Here is a 17,335-nt window from a genome sequence, read left to right on the forward strand (position 1 = left end):
TACGATGGTGTCGGGAAACATCTCGGACTGGAAAACTTGGCCTCTAAAGGGCAAATCACATCAACAAATCACACAACGCAGAAACATACGAAAGATCATAATGACAGTTTAAAATATGCAACAAAAAAAAAAAATCAATTAAAAGAAAAAGGAAACTTGGGAAAAAAAATCTAAGAATAAAAGTCACTCTTAGAAATCAAAATAGAATGCAAAAAAATGAAACAAAATAAGCAACAGGAAAATGTAGAGACTTTGGGACTTCACTGATTGGATGTTGACCTTTCAGTTTTAAGGAAGAAGGAAAGCAGAAAATAGGAATTTGTCCAATAAACAGAAAAGAGTTGACTGAGCAATCACCAAACTTTTGCTGCAGCTTTGGCCACGAGATTAAGGAAATATCTGATGTCTAAAGATGTTGCCACAATAAGTAACTCTCAGCTGAAAAGGTGAACAAACTGTCATCATCCAATCAGTGATGTCCACTGTATTATCGTATCTTTCCTGGTTTCTTACTTTGTGTCTTTTTTATATATATATTTCAATTTAATTTCCGGAAATGACTTTTGTTTCCCCAAAACGGTTCCTTTTTATTTGTTTCCAAACATTTGAGTTGGTTGGAGGAGAAAGGGGTATCATAAATGTCCTTTAAATCTCATGTCTCCAAGAAGTTTTTAACCTGGGGATTATGTTAAGGCCAGACTTTGTGTAGCCCACAGGAACAAAATGAAACAAACAAAACAGTCAGTCTTCTATATCCACTATTGGGCAATAAAGCAGCTGTATGAATGAAAGCCTGCAAACCTCACAGACTGAAGCAACTTTGAAAATAGAAGAGAAAGAAAAACGTTGTGGGGTAAGCAGCTGATAAGACAGCAGTAGATAACACCATATATTAAATTATCAGCATTTCTGCTGCACACTGTGGTTAACTTTTTACACTTTTCATCTAACTTTAGCTCGGGTCACACGGTCTAGATCACTTCAGAACCCTGAAATGCATTTTCAGCCAATCTTTCATGGCCTGGGCATGTTTGGAATATTTACCCACATTTCATCATCAATGCTCCCACTGATGGAAGGAAGTTAAGTGTACGATCTTACCCATGGTGTCCTTTGACAGATCTTTGGTCATGGTGGAGAGGTTGCAGTCTGTTTAAAGGTGTGGACAGGTGTCTTCTGTCTACCCGTCCCTAATACAGGTAACACGGTAGAAGAGTTTCTTAAAGAAGTAGCGGTCTGAAGGCCAGAATTCTTGCTTTTTTGTTTAATTTCTGCACCATCATATGAACAAATTACTTAACATACATGATTTCCTGGATATTTTTTTATATTCTGTTACTTACCGTTGAAGTGTAACTATGATAAACAGAATTCAGATCTCTCTCATATTTTTAGGTGTTACTACTTACAAAATTAGTGACTCACAAATACTTTTTTTGTCTCACTATAAATTACTGATAAAGGATTGCAACAAACAGACAATACGCAGAGAAAGATAAAATTGTTTATTTGTATATAGAATTAAAATGTAAAATATTGAAATTACACTTCAGAATTCAGGACAAAACTAAAAAGTAATATGTACAGTTCAGGATGTTGGACTGTTTGGGCAAACATGATCAATAAAGTTTGTAGAAAATCTTACATGCTTTGTTGCACCATTATACTTATATGATGTTGACTAAAAAGCTTTAAATGTGGCATTTAAATTAAAAGACCAAAATCTGAGACTTATATCAATGTTCATCCTTTCCTATATTCTTTTTATTCTGAGATAGCAGTAGATAGAGTCTCATCCTCGTGAGACTTGTGCTAAACCTCTCAACCTGATACATTTTCTGGTTTTAAGGGAAATTATTGAGTAATTCTCATTTTCTTTAAAATATAGTGATCAATTGATCATCATCCCAAATTTCCTGACAAGTTTTACAAACAAAACTCACAAGTTAAAATATCTGAAGAAATTTTACACAAGACTGATTTTGGTCATTTGGGCTGGTCCAGAATCGCTCAGTGCATTTTAGTTCAAAGATGGCTTAATTCTGGCAAATATCAGTCACCTTTAAACAAAAAATAAAATTAAAACAGGACAGAGTGCAGCAATAAAGTGATAGATTGTTTCTGTTATATTAGAGCATACATGAGGAAGTAAATACTAATTCACAATAGAATAAAGTCATTAATAAGTCAAATTACCAGTTTCTCATCTGAACTTTGTGAGGAACTACAAAAATCATGAGGGATTTGACTGGCACTTGGTCTTTCATTGGTTACTCTCTTTATTATTATCAGGAGTTATTTTGATTCAGATTTGCAGACTTTAATTTAGTTAATTTATTTTTTGTGCACTGAAACCAATGTTGCATGTTAATGCAAAAAATAAAATAAAAATCACTCAACTTCACTCAAACTTAAATATTTCATGCTGAGATTAAAAACAGTAAAAAAAAAAGGGGGGGGGGGGTCATGAAACATTTTTCTTCCCCATTTTATCATCCAAAAATTATAAATCATGTTTATTTAACCCAGCCCAGTATTGTATTTGCATACCTCAGTGCCAGGTCTACATTCAAATCAGACGAACTCTAACATGAAAATGATTGCACTTATATTTGTTCCCCAATGAAAGCATGTATTCTGTCACCACATTTAAAGCAGCTGTTATGCATACAACTATGTCTGAATTACACTGTATAAATAGGGGCTAAAATATAAACACATCATGCACAATGTTTTAAAATACATCAAATACTCTATCAGAAACTGTAAATGTATTTTCTTTTTTTCCACAAAACTGTCTCTTTGGTGAGTTGTTATATACCATTTTATTACCACCACGTTAGAATTAATCGGAAACGTTTTTCTAGGCGTGTGAAATCCGGACAATAAACTGTAACGGCAACATTCGCATTTGTAAATTTAGAATATTTTTTAAGTGGAAAGCAGGAATAAGATGACTTGGTGTCATCTTTCCGTAGATGACTTGGTGAGATATTTTTTGTGATTAAAGTGCCAAATATTTGCAGTTATAATTATTTTTCTACTTGTGTATAGATTTCAAAAGAAAATCTTTAAATATAAAACTGAAAAAAAGAGTATTTCATGTGAGTTAAGGAAATAAGACTTCTGTGATGATATGTTGATAACAACTGATGGTAACTTGAAATCTTTTGAAATAAAAAAGTGTTACTCGGCTACTCCACTTGCAGTGGTATGTTTAACTTCTACTACAAGCATTGATGCAGCAGACACAAGATCATATTACAGGTCTGGTGACAGGAAACATTTACGAGTGCCAAAGTGGATAGAAAAAGCCATCCCATGGTGCTGTACATCTTTTAGTTCCATGTATACAGCAGACATGTCTATTAGAATCATAACAGTGTTGATTAAATGTGTAATTCCTCTTCAAACACTATTACCAGGTTATTCTTGTGTAGCAAAGTAAATTAAATCCGTTTGTTGAATTTAAACAAAGCTGAACTAAATGCACCAAGAAAAGTTCGATACCACATTTGCAGCATATGCTCATAAACAAACAGTGCATTATATGGAGAAAATGGAATACATTTGCACAGTCAAGTGATTGTTTTTGTGTCTCTCCTCTTACAAATTCTCCATGAGCCACTTGATGTAGTTGCTTATCATGCGACGTGCAATCAGGAAGTCAGTTGGCCAAACGGTGAACATCACTGCTCCGTGAAACCCCGAGGTGTAGTGTTCGTGCGTTACTTCGACGCCCGCGGCGCGCAGCCGCGTGGCGTACATGATTCCATCATCTCTGAGGACGTCATACTCACATGTCAGAATGTAGGCCTTGGGCAGAAATCGCAAGTCTGCATCTGGAACCAGCAAAGGCGATGCCCTCGGGTCGGCAAAAGATCGAGACGGTTCATCCACGCCGGCTGCCTCCCCTTCTGCTCCCTGCGATACGGCAGGAGCGCTGTAGTTGTACTTTTTATGATAAGTTTCTGGTAAAAAGGCGCTCCAGTTGACAAACTTCAGCAGGATGGAAGACTCTGGGCTGTTGTGGGTGTTGGCCATCATGGCTCTGAACAAGGCCTTGTCAGTGGTGAAGTACTCGCTCCAGAATCGAACCATCAGAGTGCGCGGCAGAATGGGCATGTTCTGGTTCTGCTGGTAGGACGGCGTGTAGAGGTCCAGGGCCTGCAGCACGGGGTAGATGAGTGCTTGAGCCTTTAACTTGATCTGCTGTCCGGGCTCTTTTCGTAACTAACAGAAAGAAAAAAAGAGATTTGCTGAATTTCACTTGAGAACTTGCATGTTTTTCAATGAGATGACACGAGTACAGAAAGTCTTATCTGATCAAATCTCCCAGGCATGAACGTTCACAAGAAATGCTCCATTACTTTCCCGTATGTCTGACTCTTCAACGACCTTTAGAAGACCTCACCTAAAACCTAACACAAGGAATGACATTATATAGAACACATGATTGCAGCTGTGATCAGAACGGTGCACTGTGTACCGTAGTCTACGGAACTGTGTGACTGAAGGGCATTAACGATCATGTGCCAAGATTTGTACCTCTTCTTTCAATAATATTCTTTTTGTGGAAAAATAACAGAGAAATCATCTGTCCGTAGCAAATCTTCACACTCTGTACAACTTTATTTCAGCATGCATTTATTTAGCAGCTGAAGTGAAGCATAAAAGAACATTTTGTGCACATTTTTCTTTTTGTCTTGCTCCATATTCAGTGTTTATATTATTTAAATGTACAAAGCTTTATTGAAATGTGATATTTTTCCTCTTTTTTGCAGGAGAGGTAGTTAGACTTTCTTTATTGTGTGAATGCTTTACAATGTTCACACAATAATGAGTCTCCTGCTCCTTTACGTATGTTTTTCCAATTGAAAAAAAACTCAGTCACACTTTCAGCAATCAAAACGTTCAGCTCATTTAGAACATTACTGCTTGTACTTTTGGTAATTATAAACTTTATAGTTTGTAAAATACTGAGCACAATATGTCCCATAGGAAATGAATGAGGAATTGCTCAAATCCTTCAAAATCTTTGTGCACTTTGAAACTTGTGAACTTCCACATACTTTCAGCTAGAGACACCATTCAAACTTTAAAATGTTTAGCAACTACTGGGTTTTTGAGGGTAATTTGAAATTAGCTTATAACTTAGCAACGTGCTAGCTGATTTTGGCTAATCTAGATATTTTTCCAGTTTTGTGGCTAATTTGTAGCTTGGCTAATATTTTAGCATTATTCTAGCTGTTTTGTCAAAAAATAGACCTTTTTCTATTTTTTCTTTGCTAATTTGCAGTTTAGCTAATATTTTAGCATTATGCTAGCTGTTTTGGCAAAATTAGACTTTTTCTTGTATTCTGGCTCTGAAATTAATTTATTTTTTTATATATGTATTTCTACACTATATTACTGTAAATCTGGACTGGTAGCTCACAAGAGTAATTTTCAACCCATTTTTGCTTTTACATTCACAAGTCACACAATATACAGACTGTCCAGTGCAGTTCAGTAAAGTGCAAACTGCAGTGTAGCTGGGGAGGAGTATTCGCTCACAACTTAAGCCCAGATCACTTCCACAAAATTAAATTCCAAAGAGATTATCTGCAGAATTCCTTGCTCTGCTCAGGATTACTTTTTGAGCTTTTGTGTTATCTCTCCATGTTCCTGCATGTCCACCTTACTGCTGAGAACTTTTTTCTACTCCTACATTGCCTCCATGGATTGTGTTTATAACAACTGTCTATCTAATGGAATCATATTTAGAATTGTTCGAATGAGACACTTCACAAACGAATATATTTTCTTAATTTTGACATTGTCTTAATGAATATAAGCTGATTGCTATGAGGAAAAGCTATTAAAGTCTTCTTTACTTTGAAACTTTTGTGAGCAATGGGATTTACAGCTTTTATTTTTTTCTTCTGTTGAGTGTACAGCCATGTATTTACACTATATTTGTCTTTTGATTACTTTTATAAGCATTCCCAATAGTCTTTTATTTATGATTATGCAACGTTCAGCCAAAAAAAAAAAAACAGTGGGTTTTCCTAGGACATATTTTCTGCAGCGCAATAGTATTTTGTAAGAAATTTACCAACTTTTCCCATCATCTATCTGTTTACACGGTCTCCCACTAGCTTACAGACAGTCACAAAACCAGCCAAACATTAGCGGTCCAACAAAGATGATGAGCAATATTGGAGCTAATTAGACGTACAGTTTTGAGCACGGACGAGGAAAACAAAGACGTGCATGGATCTATTTGTCTACAACTGGATGCATTGAAATGGAGCGGAGTGGAGCTTGTGGCTTGCCGTAGCAGCTTCTATGTCACCATTTTCATCTGAGTGGATCTAACCACATGTATTAGTTGTTTAGGCCAAAAATGTTTCTCTCTGTAGATTTAAAATGTATCTACAATATGTCTGAAAATGTTTGCCATTTATAATTTCAGGAAGATTCTTTTTAGCTCGTTTCTAGGTTTTTGATTTGTTGATTTAGACTCTGTTGTGTAAGTTTTTAGGGTGAAATCTTAACTGGGACATGTTGTACTTCAGTTTTGAAGTATGTTACATAAAGTAAAACAAGTTACAAGTGTAAGAGAGGCAGCTAGGGACATTATTCTGATAACATAAACACACAACAGAAAATTCTGTGCTGCTCTACATTGTTGAAATGCCCTCACACAGCTACAGTTCTCTCCCACATATAACTGAAACACAAAACTCTCACCCATGGAAAGTTGAACCTTTCACACACCCCGTTAAGTACCCCTTTTTTGCAGATGATAGCAAAAGTGTCAGTGAAACAAAAGGGGTTTCAAAAAGCTTGTTAGAGCAGCTTATTATTTGAGCCCTTGCTACCTCCTCTCCACCTCATTGTGTTGTGGGTCATGCGCTGTTGCAGAATAACATTTCTTTTTGCCCTTTTACTCTCCTGTGCTGGCTTGTGAAGTTGTATCCAGGGCAAAACAAAAGCTACACAACATCATTTAAGCACGTTTTACACCTAATATTTAAAGTTCATACTTTACGCTTCTTCATTTGTGGATATCTTTCAGTGTCTAAGCTATAAGTTCAGACCATACTTTAATATTTTTATGCTTGCTTTATTGGTATAAACCACTTTATACCTGAACAGTTATTTTCTTTTTTTTTAATATACGTTCACTTTTACTGATCAAATCCTTCAAAATAAAACACTCAAAGGCATGGCCAAAATCACATCAAATTCATGATAAGATCTGTGTTTTGCACTAGATTCTGAATTCATTAATTTACTTGAGTATATTTGTGCTGACATAAGAGTGTGTGAACATGTGTGGGTTTTAAAAAATATTTTTGTTTGAAGACTTCAGTGCTCCAAGTTCAACAAAGATTTATTTATTCTTTAAAAATTACATTTTTAAAAGTCCTGAACTAGATATCCTGGACAAATATTCATCGTCTCAGATTTACAGAAACAGCATACTAACTTCATTCAACATTTACACTCACTTCTTTATTATTTAATAGGAAAAAAGACATACAGTTTAAAGTCAGCACCTGGGCGTCTGAGCACCTGTAGACGCTGTTAGAGGTAACTTGTCTGTCGGTTTGTGTGAACCACTATGAAGGCATTATGAGTAAACATCTGGGGATGCAACAATATACACTGAGGCTATACAAGTAATACAAACAGGTTGCTATAGAAACCCATAGCTAAATACCTGCATGCTTTTAAGCACTGAGTAATAATTCTCTGTTCTGTAACTCCCTTCATCCTCCTCTGGAACTTCATCAAATCTCTATTCAGTGGTAATGTTGGGTGGAAATGGTGTAAACTGCCTCAGTTATACAGATACTGCTACTGGGTTGCTACTCTGGATGGATGTAACTTCCTATTTCTTACAGTGCTTCTATTTTGCTGTGACACATTAACACAGATTTAAAACACATGATCTTTTCCTAAAATCGTGAAAATATGATTGAATAATTATGAATGTTAAAAATGTATTGAAATAGTAAAAACAAAGATTTGTTACATGATCCCACTTGGGTCTGGCAAAATAAATGATCTTTTATCACAACTTAGTTGAGTATAAAGTTTTAAAACAATAGATTTCACAATTTTTTCACTTTATTCAAGTTTAAGTAAAGGATTATGTCCATTGAGCATTGAGGTGTCCATTCTCAGATCTGTTAATTATGGATTATGGATCATCATAAAATTAAAAAGTGATATTGGAAATCTATAAAAGAAGTTCTGGTCAAATAGCCTAAATGTTCTGTATTATTGTGCTGACCTAAACACAGAAACTAAATATGTCAGCTGACATACGTTATTCCAGACAGAAATTGTTTGTTGACACACATTTCATTATCAGAGTTAATGGCAAACATTTCTCGCAATAAAAGCAATCTAGGAAACTACATGTGGATTTTGAACGTTTGCTTCTTCATCTGGACAAAAACAAGTAGTTAGAGGTGTACTTTCCTCTGAAATGATAACTCATATCATTTTACATGGTGTTTAGCATATATATTTTCTCAAAACTGTGCCAGGGCGACCCTTTCTGGATCCGTTACCATGTCAATATGTGACACATTGTATCAATTAGTTATCTTTTTGTGAAAAATGATTTAAACATTGAAATTGATAAGATTAAAGCACTAATAATTGACTTAATTCACTCATGGTATAATGTCAAATAACTATTTATAGAGCCAAATCGTCTAAACATAAAATTGATTTTATTTCCTGTTTCATTATTCTCTACAAGCATGCTCTACTGAAGAAGCTCTTACACACGAAGATGTCAAATGTACAGTCAGTACAGGTTCAGTACCTGCTGGGAGACTGCAGCTGCCAGGTTTCCTCCAGCGCTGTCTCCAGACACAGCCACTCGCCCGGGATCCACAGAGTACTGGGCCAGCACTTCTTTACGGAAGAAGTGTTTGACCACACGATACACGTCCTCATACGGAATGGGAAAGTGATGAGGAGGAGCAAGTCTGTAACTGAAAAGTCAAGAGGAAAGATTAAAAGTGAAGTGTTTTTTTGTGGCTTAATGCGTGGTTCTTGGTATCTTTTTGTATGTTTTGTTGGAACGCAGGTAGTGGTTGTGTCACAGAGATGTGGCTCAAAATAGATGTCCTCACCTGTTCACTAAATAAAAACACTGGAGCAGAGTGAGCCTACTTCATTGAGATGTTATATGCAGTGAAAAATGTCACTGTCTGCAACATTAACTATTACTGGGAGTTAAAACTGATTATTAGTTGTTTCGGTTATGATCAATAAGCAATTCTCAATTGTTTCCAAATTTTAGATAATCGAGAATTGAATAATAAATGTGATTTCATGTAAAAGTATTAGGTGAAACTTAAACGTGCCTTTTTTTTAACAGCCTTTTTTCATTTTGGCTTTTTCAATATCAACAGTCAAAAGCCTTTGAACAAAAGTCATGCTGTGTGAAAGTTGTGTCATACCAAAATTAAGTATTTAGGGAACCCAACAAACACACAAAATTATATCACACACTTCCACACTGTGTTGAAAAATATGTTCTGTAGGTAGCAAGGCAATATTTATTTTGGATAAATCCCGTTAAGGCTGATCTATTAATAAAGTGTAACAATATTATGCTATTTGAAGGACAAATATCATGCAAAATCAACTTCTTGAGCTTTTAATTGTATTATACTGTTCATTCCTCATTATAAACAACCCTAGAGTGATATTTTGATCCATTTACGCATTTCAAAGAATTCCTCTAAAAATCTGCGCTCTGAGCACCAGCCTGTCCCAACCCACAAAAACGAGCTGATGTCACAAAATGACAACATCCCCTTTCACGAAGAGTCTGCACTTGCAGCACCACAGACACACACATTTTCTCTGCAAAGCTACTGGTGATCAGTTAACTTTGTGAGCTCCCCGGCTCATGAATAGTCATGCAGACTCCAACTGTTTGTGCTATTTGTGTTATGATCCAGTGTATTGATAGTCAAGAAACGCTCATTCGATTTAGTCTTTAAACTTCATGTGGTGGCATACACACAAAGACCATTGTGGTGAGGAATCTGCACCACATTTAAGGTGGATCCTAAATGTATCCGAGAAGCAGATAGGGGATTTTGATATCAATATTCCTGGTGGAAAAAACTGATTATTGGGCAAAGACGGAAAGGTGAGAATGTCTCCAGGAACATGATTGGGGTGATAGCGAAGAGGATGCTAATCAGAGCATAATACAATGTTCTCAACCTTTCAATAAATCCTGAAATGTTCATTTGGTGGTGTTGTCTGGATTTCTTGACTGAATTTTACCATAAAATGAATCCATTAGCTATCAACATTGTCTGTGAACCCCCGAGCTACTAAAGCTTTCTTAATCCACTATGTGCTTTTCAGAGTCATCGGGTTGCTGGAGCCTGTCCGGGCTACTGTTAGCCAAAGGCGGGTACATCAGGTTGCTAGTCTGTGGCAGGGCACACAAAAACTACAACATCCACACTTTAAATTAGCCAATAAACTTGTAAAGCATGTTTTTGGACTGTTGGAGGAAGGCAGAATGATCAGAAAAACAATCCATGCATCCACGGGGAGAATATGCAAACCGAAAGACTCAAGCTGGGATTTGAACCAGGCGTCTCACTGTGAAGCAAGAGCGCTAATCACTGCTCCATCGTGCAGCCCTTTGCTATCGTCTTTACTTACTAATGCACTTTGGGGGAGAAAAGTAAGTACTTCTGGCTTAGTGTCTTGTGGTGAAGAGAACATTTTTTAAGAAATGCACTGATTCAAGATGAATCAACAATAGCTTCATAATCAAATCGTTCCCTCCTAAATCATTATCAAATCCTATTGTGAGGTGCCCAAAGATTCCCCCTCCTAACATTAACCCATGTTTACGTGTGGAAACAACATGAATCATAACAAAAATCTTGAAGATCATCATTTAGAATCCAAAAATCATTCAAGATTCCAAGGTCAGAAATAATGACATCCAGCCGTTTCAGTTGAAAGTCACAGTTTGCCCTGCTCTGATGGTGACATTTCAACAAATGTTGTCTCTAGGGATTGTTACACATGCCTGAGCTCCATGTAAAATGAAAACAGGAGCTTAGATTTGGCAGATACGGCTAAAATGCACCCACCCTAAACAGACCCCCCACTCCTAAACACTGCAGCAGCACTATGCCATTAAGTAGAAATGTTGTCCAAGACAAAAAAGAGCAACAGTAAAATGATCCAGCAGAACTGATTCAGTAGAGTTGATCCATGCAGAGCCTTAAACAAACAGTGAAAGTCACTGTGGCAAATGAAGAACTGACTAGACCTAAAGGAAAGTTCGTTAGCCTCACTCCACTGTAGCATCTTTATGGCAGTTGACTAGAGGACAAAGACAAATGCGCAAAAAGATGTCGATTTTACAGAATCACATTCACATCATTCTTATTTACAGATAAGTCGTAGCATGAAGGATATAAGTACTTACTCCACAGACAGAACTACTGCATCTAGTTCAGTGACAATTTTCCTGGCCAGAAGATCATATGGACTCATTCCTGTGTGAAGAATAAAAGACATTCAAAAATCAGACAACAGACTTCCAAGTAACCCAAAAACTGACCAAACAAAAAATAAATAAAGAAAGAAAGAAAGCTTGCAGGGACATAACACAGCAGAGGGAGAGGTTAACCTGCTCTGCAGTACTTCCTCTGAAATACTTAGAGCCATTCAGCAGATTGCACGAGCAGCATGATGAGTGTCAAACTGCATGTCATGACCTAACATGGATTAGCAATTATCACCACCCCTTGAGGTCCCCACCGCTCCAGCAGATGGCGTGCTATTTCCTCCGGACAGTTAAACCTTTGTGTATTCCTTTAGCAGCATATTTAAAGTAGTATTGTTTCTTTTATTACTCTGCAATAACAGCTGTCAGTGTGTAAAGTGAGTTAGTTTTTTTGTGCTTTTAAAGTAAAAGAATACTGTTTGCTTAACCTTTTTTCTATTCAGAGTTTCAATTCAGTGGAGTAGACAAAGAGGCTAGTGATCCCATCAACTTACGCGGACTCCCCAGACACCATCCTCCACCGTGCAGGTAAATGACAGCTCTCCTGAGGTTAGGCTCAGACTCCTGGACAATGGGCTGGTACAGCACCACATCCACTCCATCAAAGGTTTCTTCTGTCACCTTCACATGCTCATCAGACACCGGAACCACCTTTTCTACCAGAGTAATGACGTACATTACCCCCATGTAGTCCTTCAGGCCCAGTAATTCACAGAGGTCTGCCTGGACAAAGAAAGCAGATGTAGGCAGAGATTGTAGCAGGGTTTTTGTTCACATTTTTGAAACCAAATTAAGACAATTACAATTCACATGTAATGATTTAGCAATAAGACCCATGTTAATTATATAGTACATAATAGAGTGCAATAAATTGGATGAGACTTTGAATTATGAGATTTCTTTATTTCTCTGGGATTCAGCTGCAAATGTGTTGCTATACAGTACTTGATCTTCTAGTCATGTTACAGTAGGTTAATTTCGGTTTATTTCAAACAATTCCAGCAACAAAAACAAAGGGAAAATAATTTCATAGTTATTTCAAATCTATTAATTCATACGTTGATTTGAAAATACAGAAAAAAACAGTATGATGTTATCTTCTTACCATTATATTTATTTCTAATCATAAATAGACATATTTGCACTTATAGTGAGGGCGTGTACATATGTAGTGCTTTCCTATCATCTTAGAAAGCCCATAGTGCTTTAAGTCCTAATCCGAATTCCTCCCTTTTCTCTTCCCCTCCATTTGAAGGTGCAGTTTAAGTGCTAGTCGTATCCGTAAAATTTGTTTTTTAAATCTCCCCCTCCATAGTGGAGAGTAACATGTAAGTAATGACTGATGTTGTGTATATTCAAGCGCTGGAAACTCTGCGCTAACACTAGTGGACCAGCGATTGTTGGTAACGTCATTGAACAAAAGTGACGTTCGAAATGTGAGACAGTATTTTTTCATAACTCTCCGTTTGGAGGGCTAAATGAAGGGGAAGGGAGGAATTCAGATTGAGGCTAACAATCACAATCAACCTAATCCTGGTGCCAACCAATAACCACCAGGACTAACGCGGGGTTCAGTGTCTTTCCCAAGGACACTTTGACACATGGGCGGGACGGGTGAGAACCAAACCTGCAATCTTCCTTTCACAGGTCGAACGCTCTACCTCTGCGCCACAGCTGCTCCATAGAGTTTTCATGACTCACTGAATCCATTAGGTATAATAATTGTCAAATAGAATTTAATTCATTGCTTGAAAAAGAGTTAGGAGTAAATTTATATAATCCCAAACCTGCCATTAAGTTGCCTTTAATAAAAGGTTCAGTCATAGGTTAACCAATCACTGCCGTGCACTTTAGTAAAGCAGCTACTGTATGAACAATGACTATGACTTCTACACAAGTTATTATAGTTTTATTTCAGTGACCTAATGCTCCATTTTTGATTCATGATAAACCCACTATTGTGAATTGAAGGGAAACGTCCTTCTCTCATTTATAAATTAAATAAATGTTTTTGCTTCACAAGTCAGGTTTTTTGTTATGTTGCACTCTGGCAAAACTGAACCTAGTAGCTGTGTTCTTAAACAAGCTTGAATGATCTGGCTTATCCTGCTGTTCCTGGACTATCCAAAACATTTAACAGTCTGACCTCGGTGTGTCAGAATTCCATTCCCAGGAAAACCACCAAACCTTTTTATTTTTTTTATATCCCGCTGAAAAATGACGATATTGGTTTTAATAGAGTGGTGATTACCCAATCAAGTAGGTTTGATCGGTAGAATCAGGCCAAAACAAAAACTCATTAGTTACAATTATTAAACTATGCCAGCACTTAAAAGATCCCAGATGGAAAAAAAGCAACAGAGATTATGTTTAATCTGGCAAAAGTCAGGTCATTTGACTACTTAAGAGATCAGCTGATATGGAAATTGTGCATTTTAGTTTCTCTCTCTTCCCCTGTTAGTTTTTCTGCCTGAAACATCTCCACAGATGAAAAAAAAATTCAACAGGGTGAAAATTAAGACAATATGAATTTAGAAAATGTATCACTCTCTCACATGAACTGTCCACCACAAAGACCAGACCCATAATCTTTTGGAGAAAATCTTTACGATTGGCAAAAGAACACCACATAGCAAGTCAGCTCTGCTGTCATCAGTACAAGAGCCTGATGGAGACATATGTGCATAGTCAAATAGTGGATCCAGATCAGACAAAAGTCAAGAAAAGACATACGAAATGACTTTGAGTGGTAATACTACTGCTTTCCTCAAGAGGTAATAGTCAGCTGGTCTTATTTATGTAGGAAACTCACAAATAAAGATGATATAACAGCATGATTGAGCAAATTAGCTTATTATTTGGTGATGTGACCCCACAAACCAAGTCATCTAGTCTTGGATGTGTTTGTGACAAGACAGCTATTTTAAAAAATAATAGAACAAAAGAGAAAATGTAGACAAAAAAAATGCTTAATACAAAATTATATATCAGAAAGCTTAATCCATATGTTTTTTTCATAAATTATAACTGGTTATCAAATAAATTAGTAACTAGACTGAACAAACTTGGGATTTTGTTGTCTTAGTGGCAGAACTTTTTCTTCTTCTACACATCACTAGTAAAGAGGTCTATTCATACACTTAAAGCCATGATAAAACGTCAGATTAGGCACTACACAATGAGCACTAAACCACAGACGTCTCATGCTCATATACTGACACGGGTTTCCTTAATAGGATCTATTATTAGAAGAGGTGAGGACTATATAGCATGGATTAGAATCTGACATAATCTGATGTAGCCTTACCATCATGTACATCTACATCAGCAAAAAAATGAAAAATAAATCAAATTGACAGAACAAACAAGAGAACATGTATACTTTTTTTGCTCTAAGAAATATTATTTTATATGTATTTTTGAATGACATACATCACAATAGTTAACTGTAAAACTACCATCACTAGAATAAAAATATGCACATATATGTTTGTCTTACCAGGTGACTGACTGTTCTGAAGAAAGAGTTGGCCAGCATGAGTTTCCATCTCTCCTCAATGTCTTCAGGAATTGGCTCGTAAATATAATACGCGGTAAAGGAACAAAAAGCCACAAATAAGACAATACTTCCCAACCTCATTTTCCAGCGTGAGTCCCCGGCCGCTGAGTGACTGGCGACGGCTGGTGTTTAAAAAAAAAAAAAAAAAAAAAAAAAAAAAAAAGGAGTTGAGGTTTTAACAAACGGCGACAGATTTTGCGCTTCAAATAATCAATTTCAGCTGCGGACGAGTTAAAAATGACCGCGAGTGCTGAGTGTCATTTGGTGGTTGTGCATATTCGGAGCTGCTCCTCGCTGCTTTGGCAGAGCATGCCTTCCTTGTGTCGCTCGGCGGCCGAATTAATTGAAGTGTGCTGGAGGGAGCGCGCGCGCGGGGAGCTCACGAGGCAGAACGTCCCACCTTGTCTGCAAACGCCTCAGGTGCCGCTTCTTGTGTACAGGTAACACACGGAAAAAAGTTTGTAATCCCACCAGATTAAGTGATATCACAGTTTACGGAACAACACGTGTAAATCCGGATAAAAACAGGAACATTTGGATGTTAATTTGATATATTTTTCCTCTTTTTTTGAGTTGTTTGTTGTGGGTTCCTCTTTGCCTGCTGCTCAGAGCAAAGCTAGTGCAGATAAATAGCTGTGGTTGCAAGGCAGCTTAAGCTAATAATATTTTATTTGTGACAGAGTCAGCATAGATGTCAGGTTTCCTGGCAGCAGGACTCTCCACACAAGACTGCAGCAGAAAAGCTGGAAGTTCTGCACAACGTACTACCCTCCAGCTCTGGTAGGAACCAAAAAGTCCACCTTAAGTTAAGGTAGCTTTGTTTCAAAATATTATTATCTAAGACTTTGGAAGGAAGTAGTCATCCAGAGTGAAAGAAAAAAGACTCAAGTGTTAAGTAGCTGTTTCAACATACCTGATTTATAGTCTAAAACTCTCGTTACCTGACAGAAAATATGAGGGGTTGTGCACAGTCATCCCGCAGTTGCATTTGCTGATGTGCACATTAATTTATTGACACACTTTATGGGATAGTTCCAACAAGTGTTGACTGATACAAGCAAGCAGCATTTAACTCTCTCAATTTTTATTTATTTATTTATTTATTTTTTTTTTGCTTTTCTGCAGCTAAGATCTCTTATTAATTTTAAATGTCCATTTACCTTTTAACATCACACGTTTGCATACATAACAATCTACGTTTGCTGTCTCTCTGTGAGCTTTTACGTTTTTGTTGTGTTAGAATACGGTCACATATTCCAAAATACCACCATGTGACAACCTAAATGCAAGGGTTTTTTTTTTTGTTAGCATATTTGGCAGGTGGCTGCACGACAGCATTTGTCAGTCAGATTTTTGCACGCCGCATGATTGCTGCGGAGACTTTAAGAAAAAATTATAATTCAATGTCAATTTATTTTACAATGGTCAGTAGCCGCCCGGGGGAATTTGGAGGTCGCACGGTGGCAGTCCAGTGACAGGAAGGCAGCAGCGTGATGACTGGAGGGTCTCCATGGTCCCAAAAACTGTCTAACTGACCAATTTCAGACTGCCACCCTCCAGCCACCCTTCTGCTTCTGTGCTGCCATCTCACTGCCAGCATCCGATTGTTAGAAATCGTGCTGTTTGGTATCACTCCAGGCACTCGACAGAGGCTGTTGACATGGGCCAGGGGCCCGACAGTGACCAGGCATCAATCTGGTGATCCCGGCCGTCGTTGATCTTAAAGGGGGAGACGGCATTGATGCTGCACAAAACTCATTGTGGCATTGAACCACAGCGACTATGAGTCCCACGTATTGACAAATTGCAGTTTATTGTGACAAGAATACAATGTTGTCTAAAAATGTGTAAATTGGCAAGTTTGCGAAGTGTGCTCAAAGTCTGAGTCGCAAATGACCAGTAGTGTAGAATGGCGCGCTTTTTATACACCCAGGGGCTAGGCAGTCGGTGGTTATAGACAGCCCCTTTCAGAGCCACTTACACATTGTCCAATCAGAGCTGCTGCTGGCCAGGGATCCGGTTATCACCGCCCAGTTGTCCCCCGATTTTGTAATGACGTCAACCCGTGACAGATGACTACTGCCGTCTGTATTCATGACCAAGCTAGCGATTTTTATTTATTTTTTTACTATTATATATTTTATTTTTTTAATCGGGTGGTGGTGGCATTTGTATTTGCGACCGTAGTACTGATGTTTGTACAAGTAAAT

At 37.3% G+C, this 17,335-nt stretch overlaps 1 protein-coding gene across 2 annotated transcripts; it reads right to left on the minus strand.

The window, feature by feature from the left end:
• Positions 1 to 1,446: 1,446 nt before the first annotated feature.
• aadac (arylacetamide deacetylase) lies at positions 1,447 to 15,880 on the minus strand. Of its 2 annotated transcripts, none has more exons than XM_024278044.2 (5): positions 15,066 to 15,880; positions 12,061 to 12,285; positions 11,486 to 11,555; positions 8,831 to 9,002; positions 1,447 to 4,233 (listed from the first exon to the last, which is right to left on the minus strand). In XM_024278044.2, exons 1-5 carry the CDS (start codon positions 15,112 to 15,114, stop codon positions 3,607 to 3,609), a joined length of 1,143 nt encoding a protein of 380 aa, XP_024133812.1. In that variant the 5' UTR covers positions 15,115 to 15,880; the 3' UTR covers positions 1,447 to 3,606. The 2 variants fall into 2 exon arrangements, with proteins under 2 accessions (XP_024133812.1, XP_024133811.1); XM_024278043.2 differs by having other exon boundaries at positions 1,449 to 4,233; positions 12,061 to 12,289; positions 15,066 to 15,877.
• Between the last annotated feature and the right edge of the window lie 1,455 nt (positions 15,881 to 17,335).

This window comes from Oryzias melastigma, linkage group LG13 (assembly GCF_002922805.2).
Source record: "Oryzias melastigma strain HK-1 linkage group LG13, ASM292280v2, whole genome shotgun sequence".
In the NCBI taxonomy this organism is placed as follows: Eukaryota; Metazoa; Chordata; class Actinopteri; order Beloniformes; family Adrianichthyidae; genus Oryzias; species Oryzias melastigma.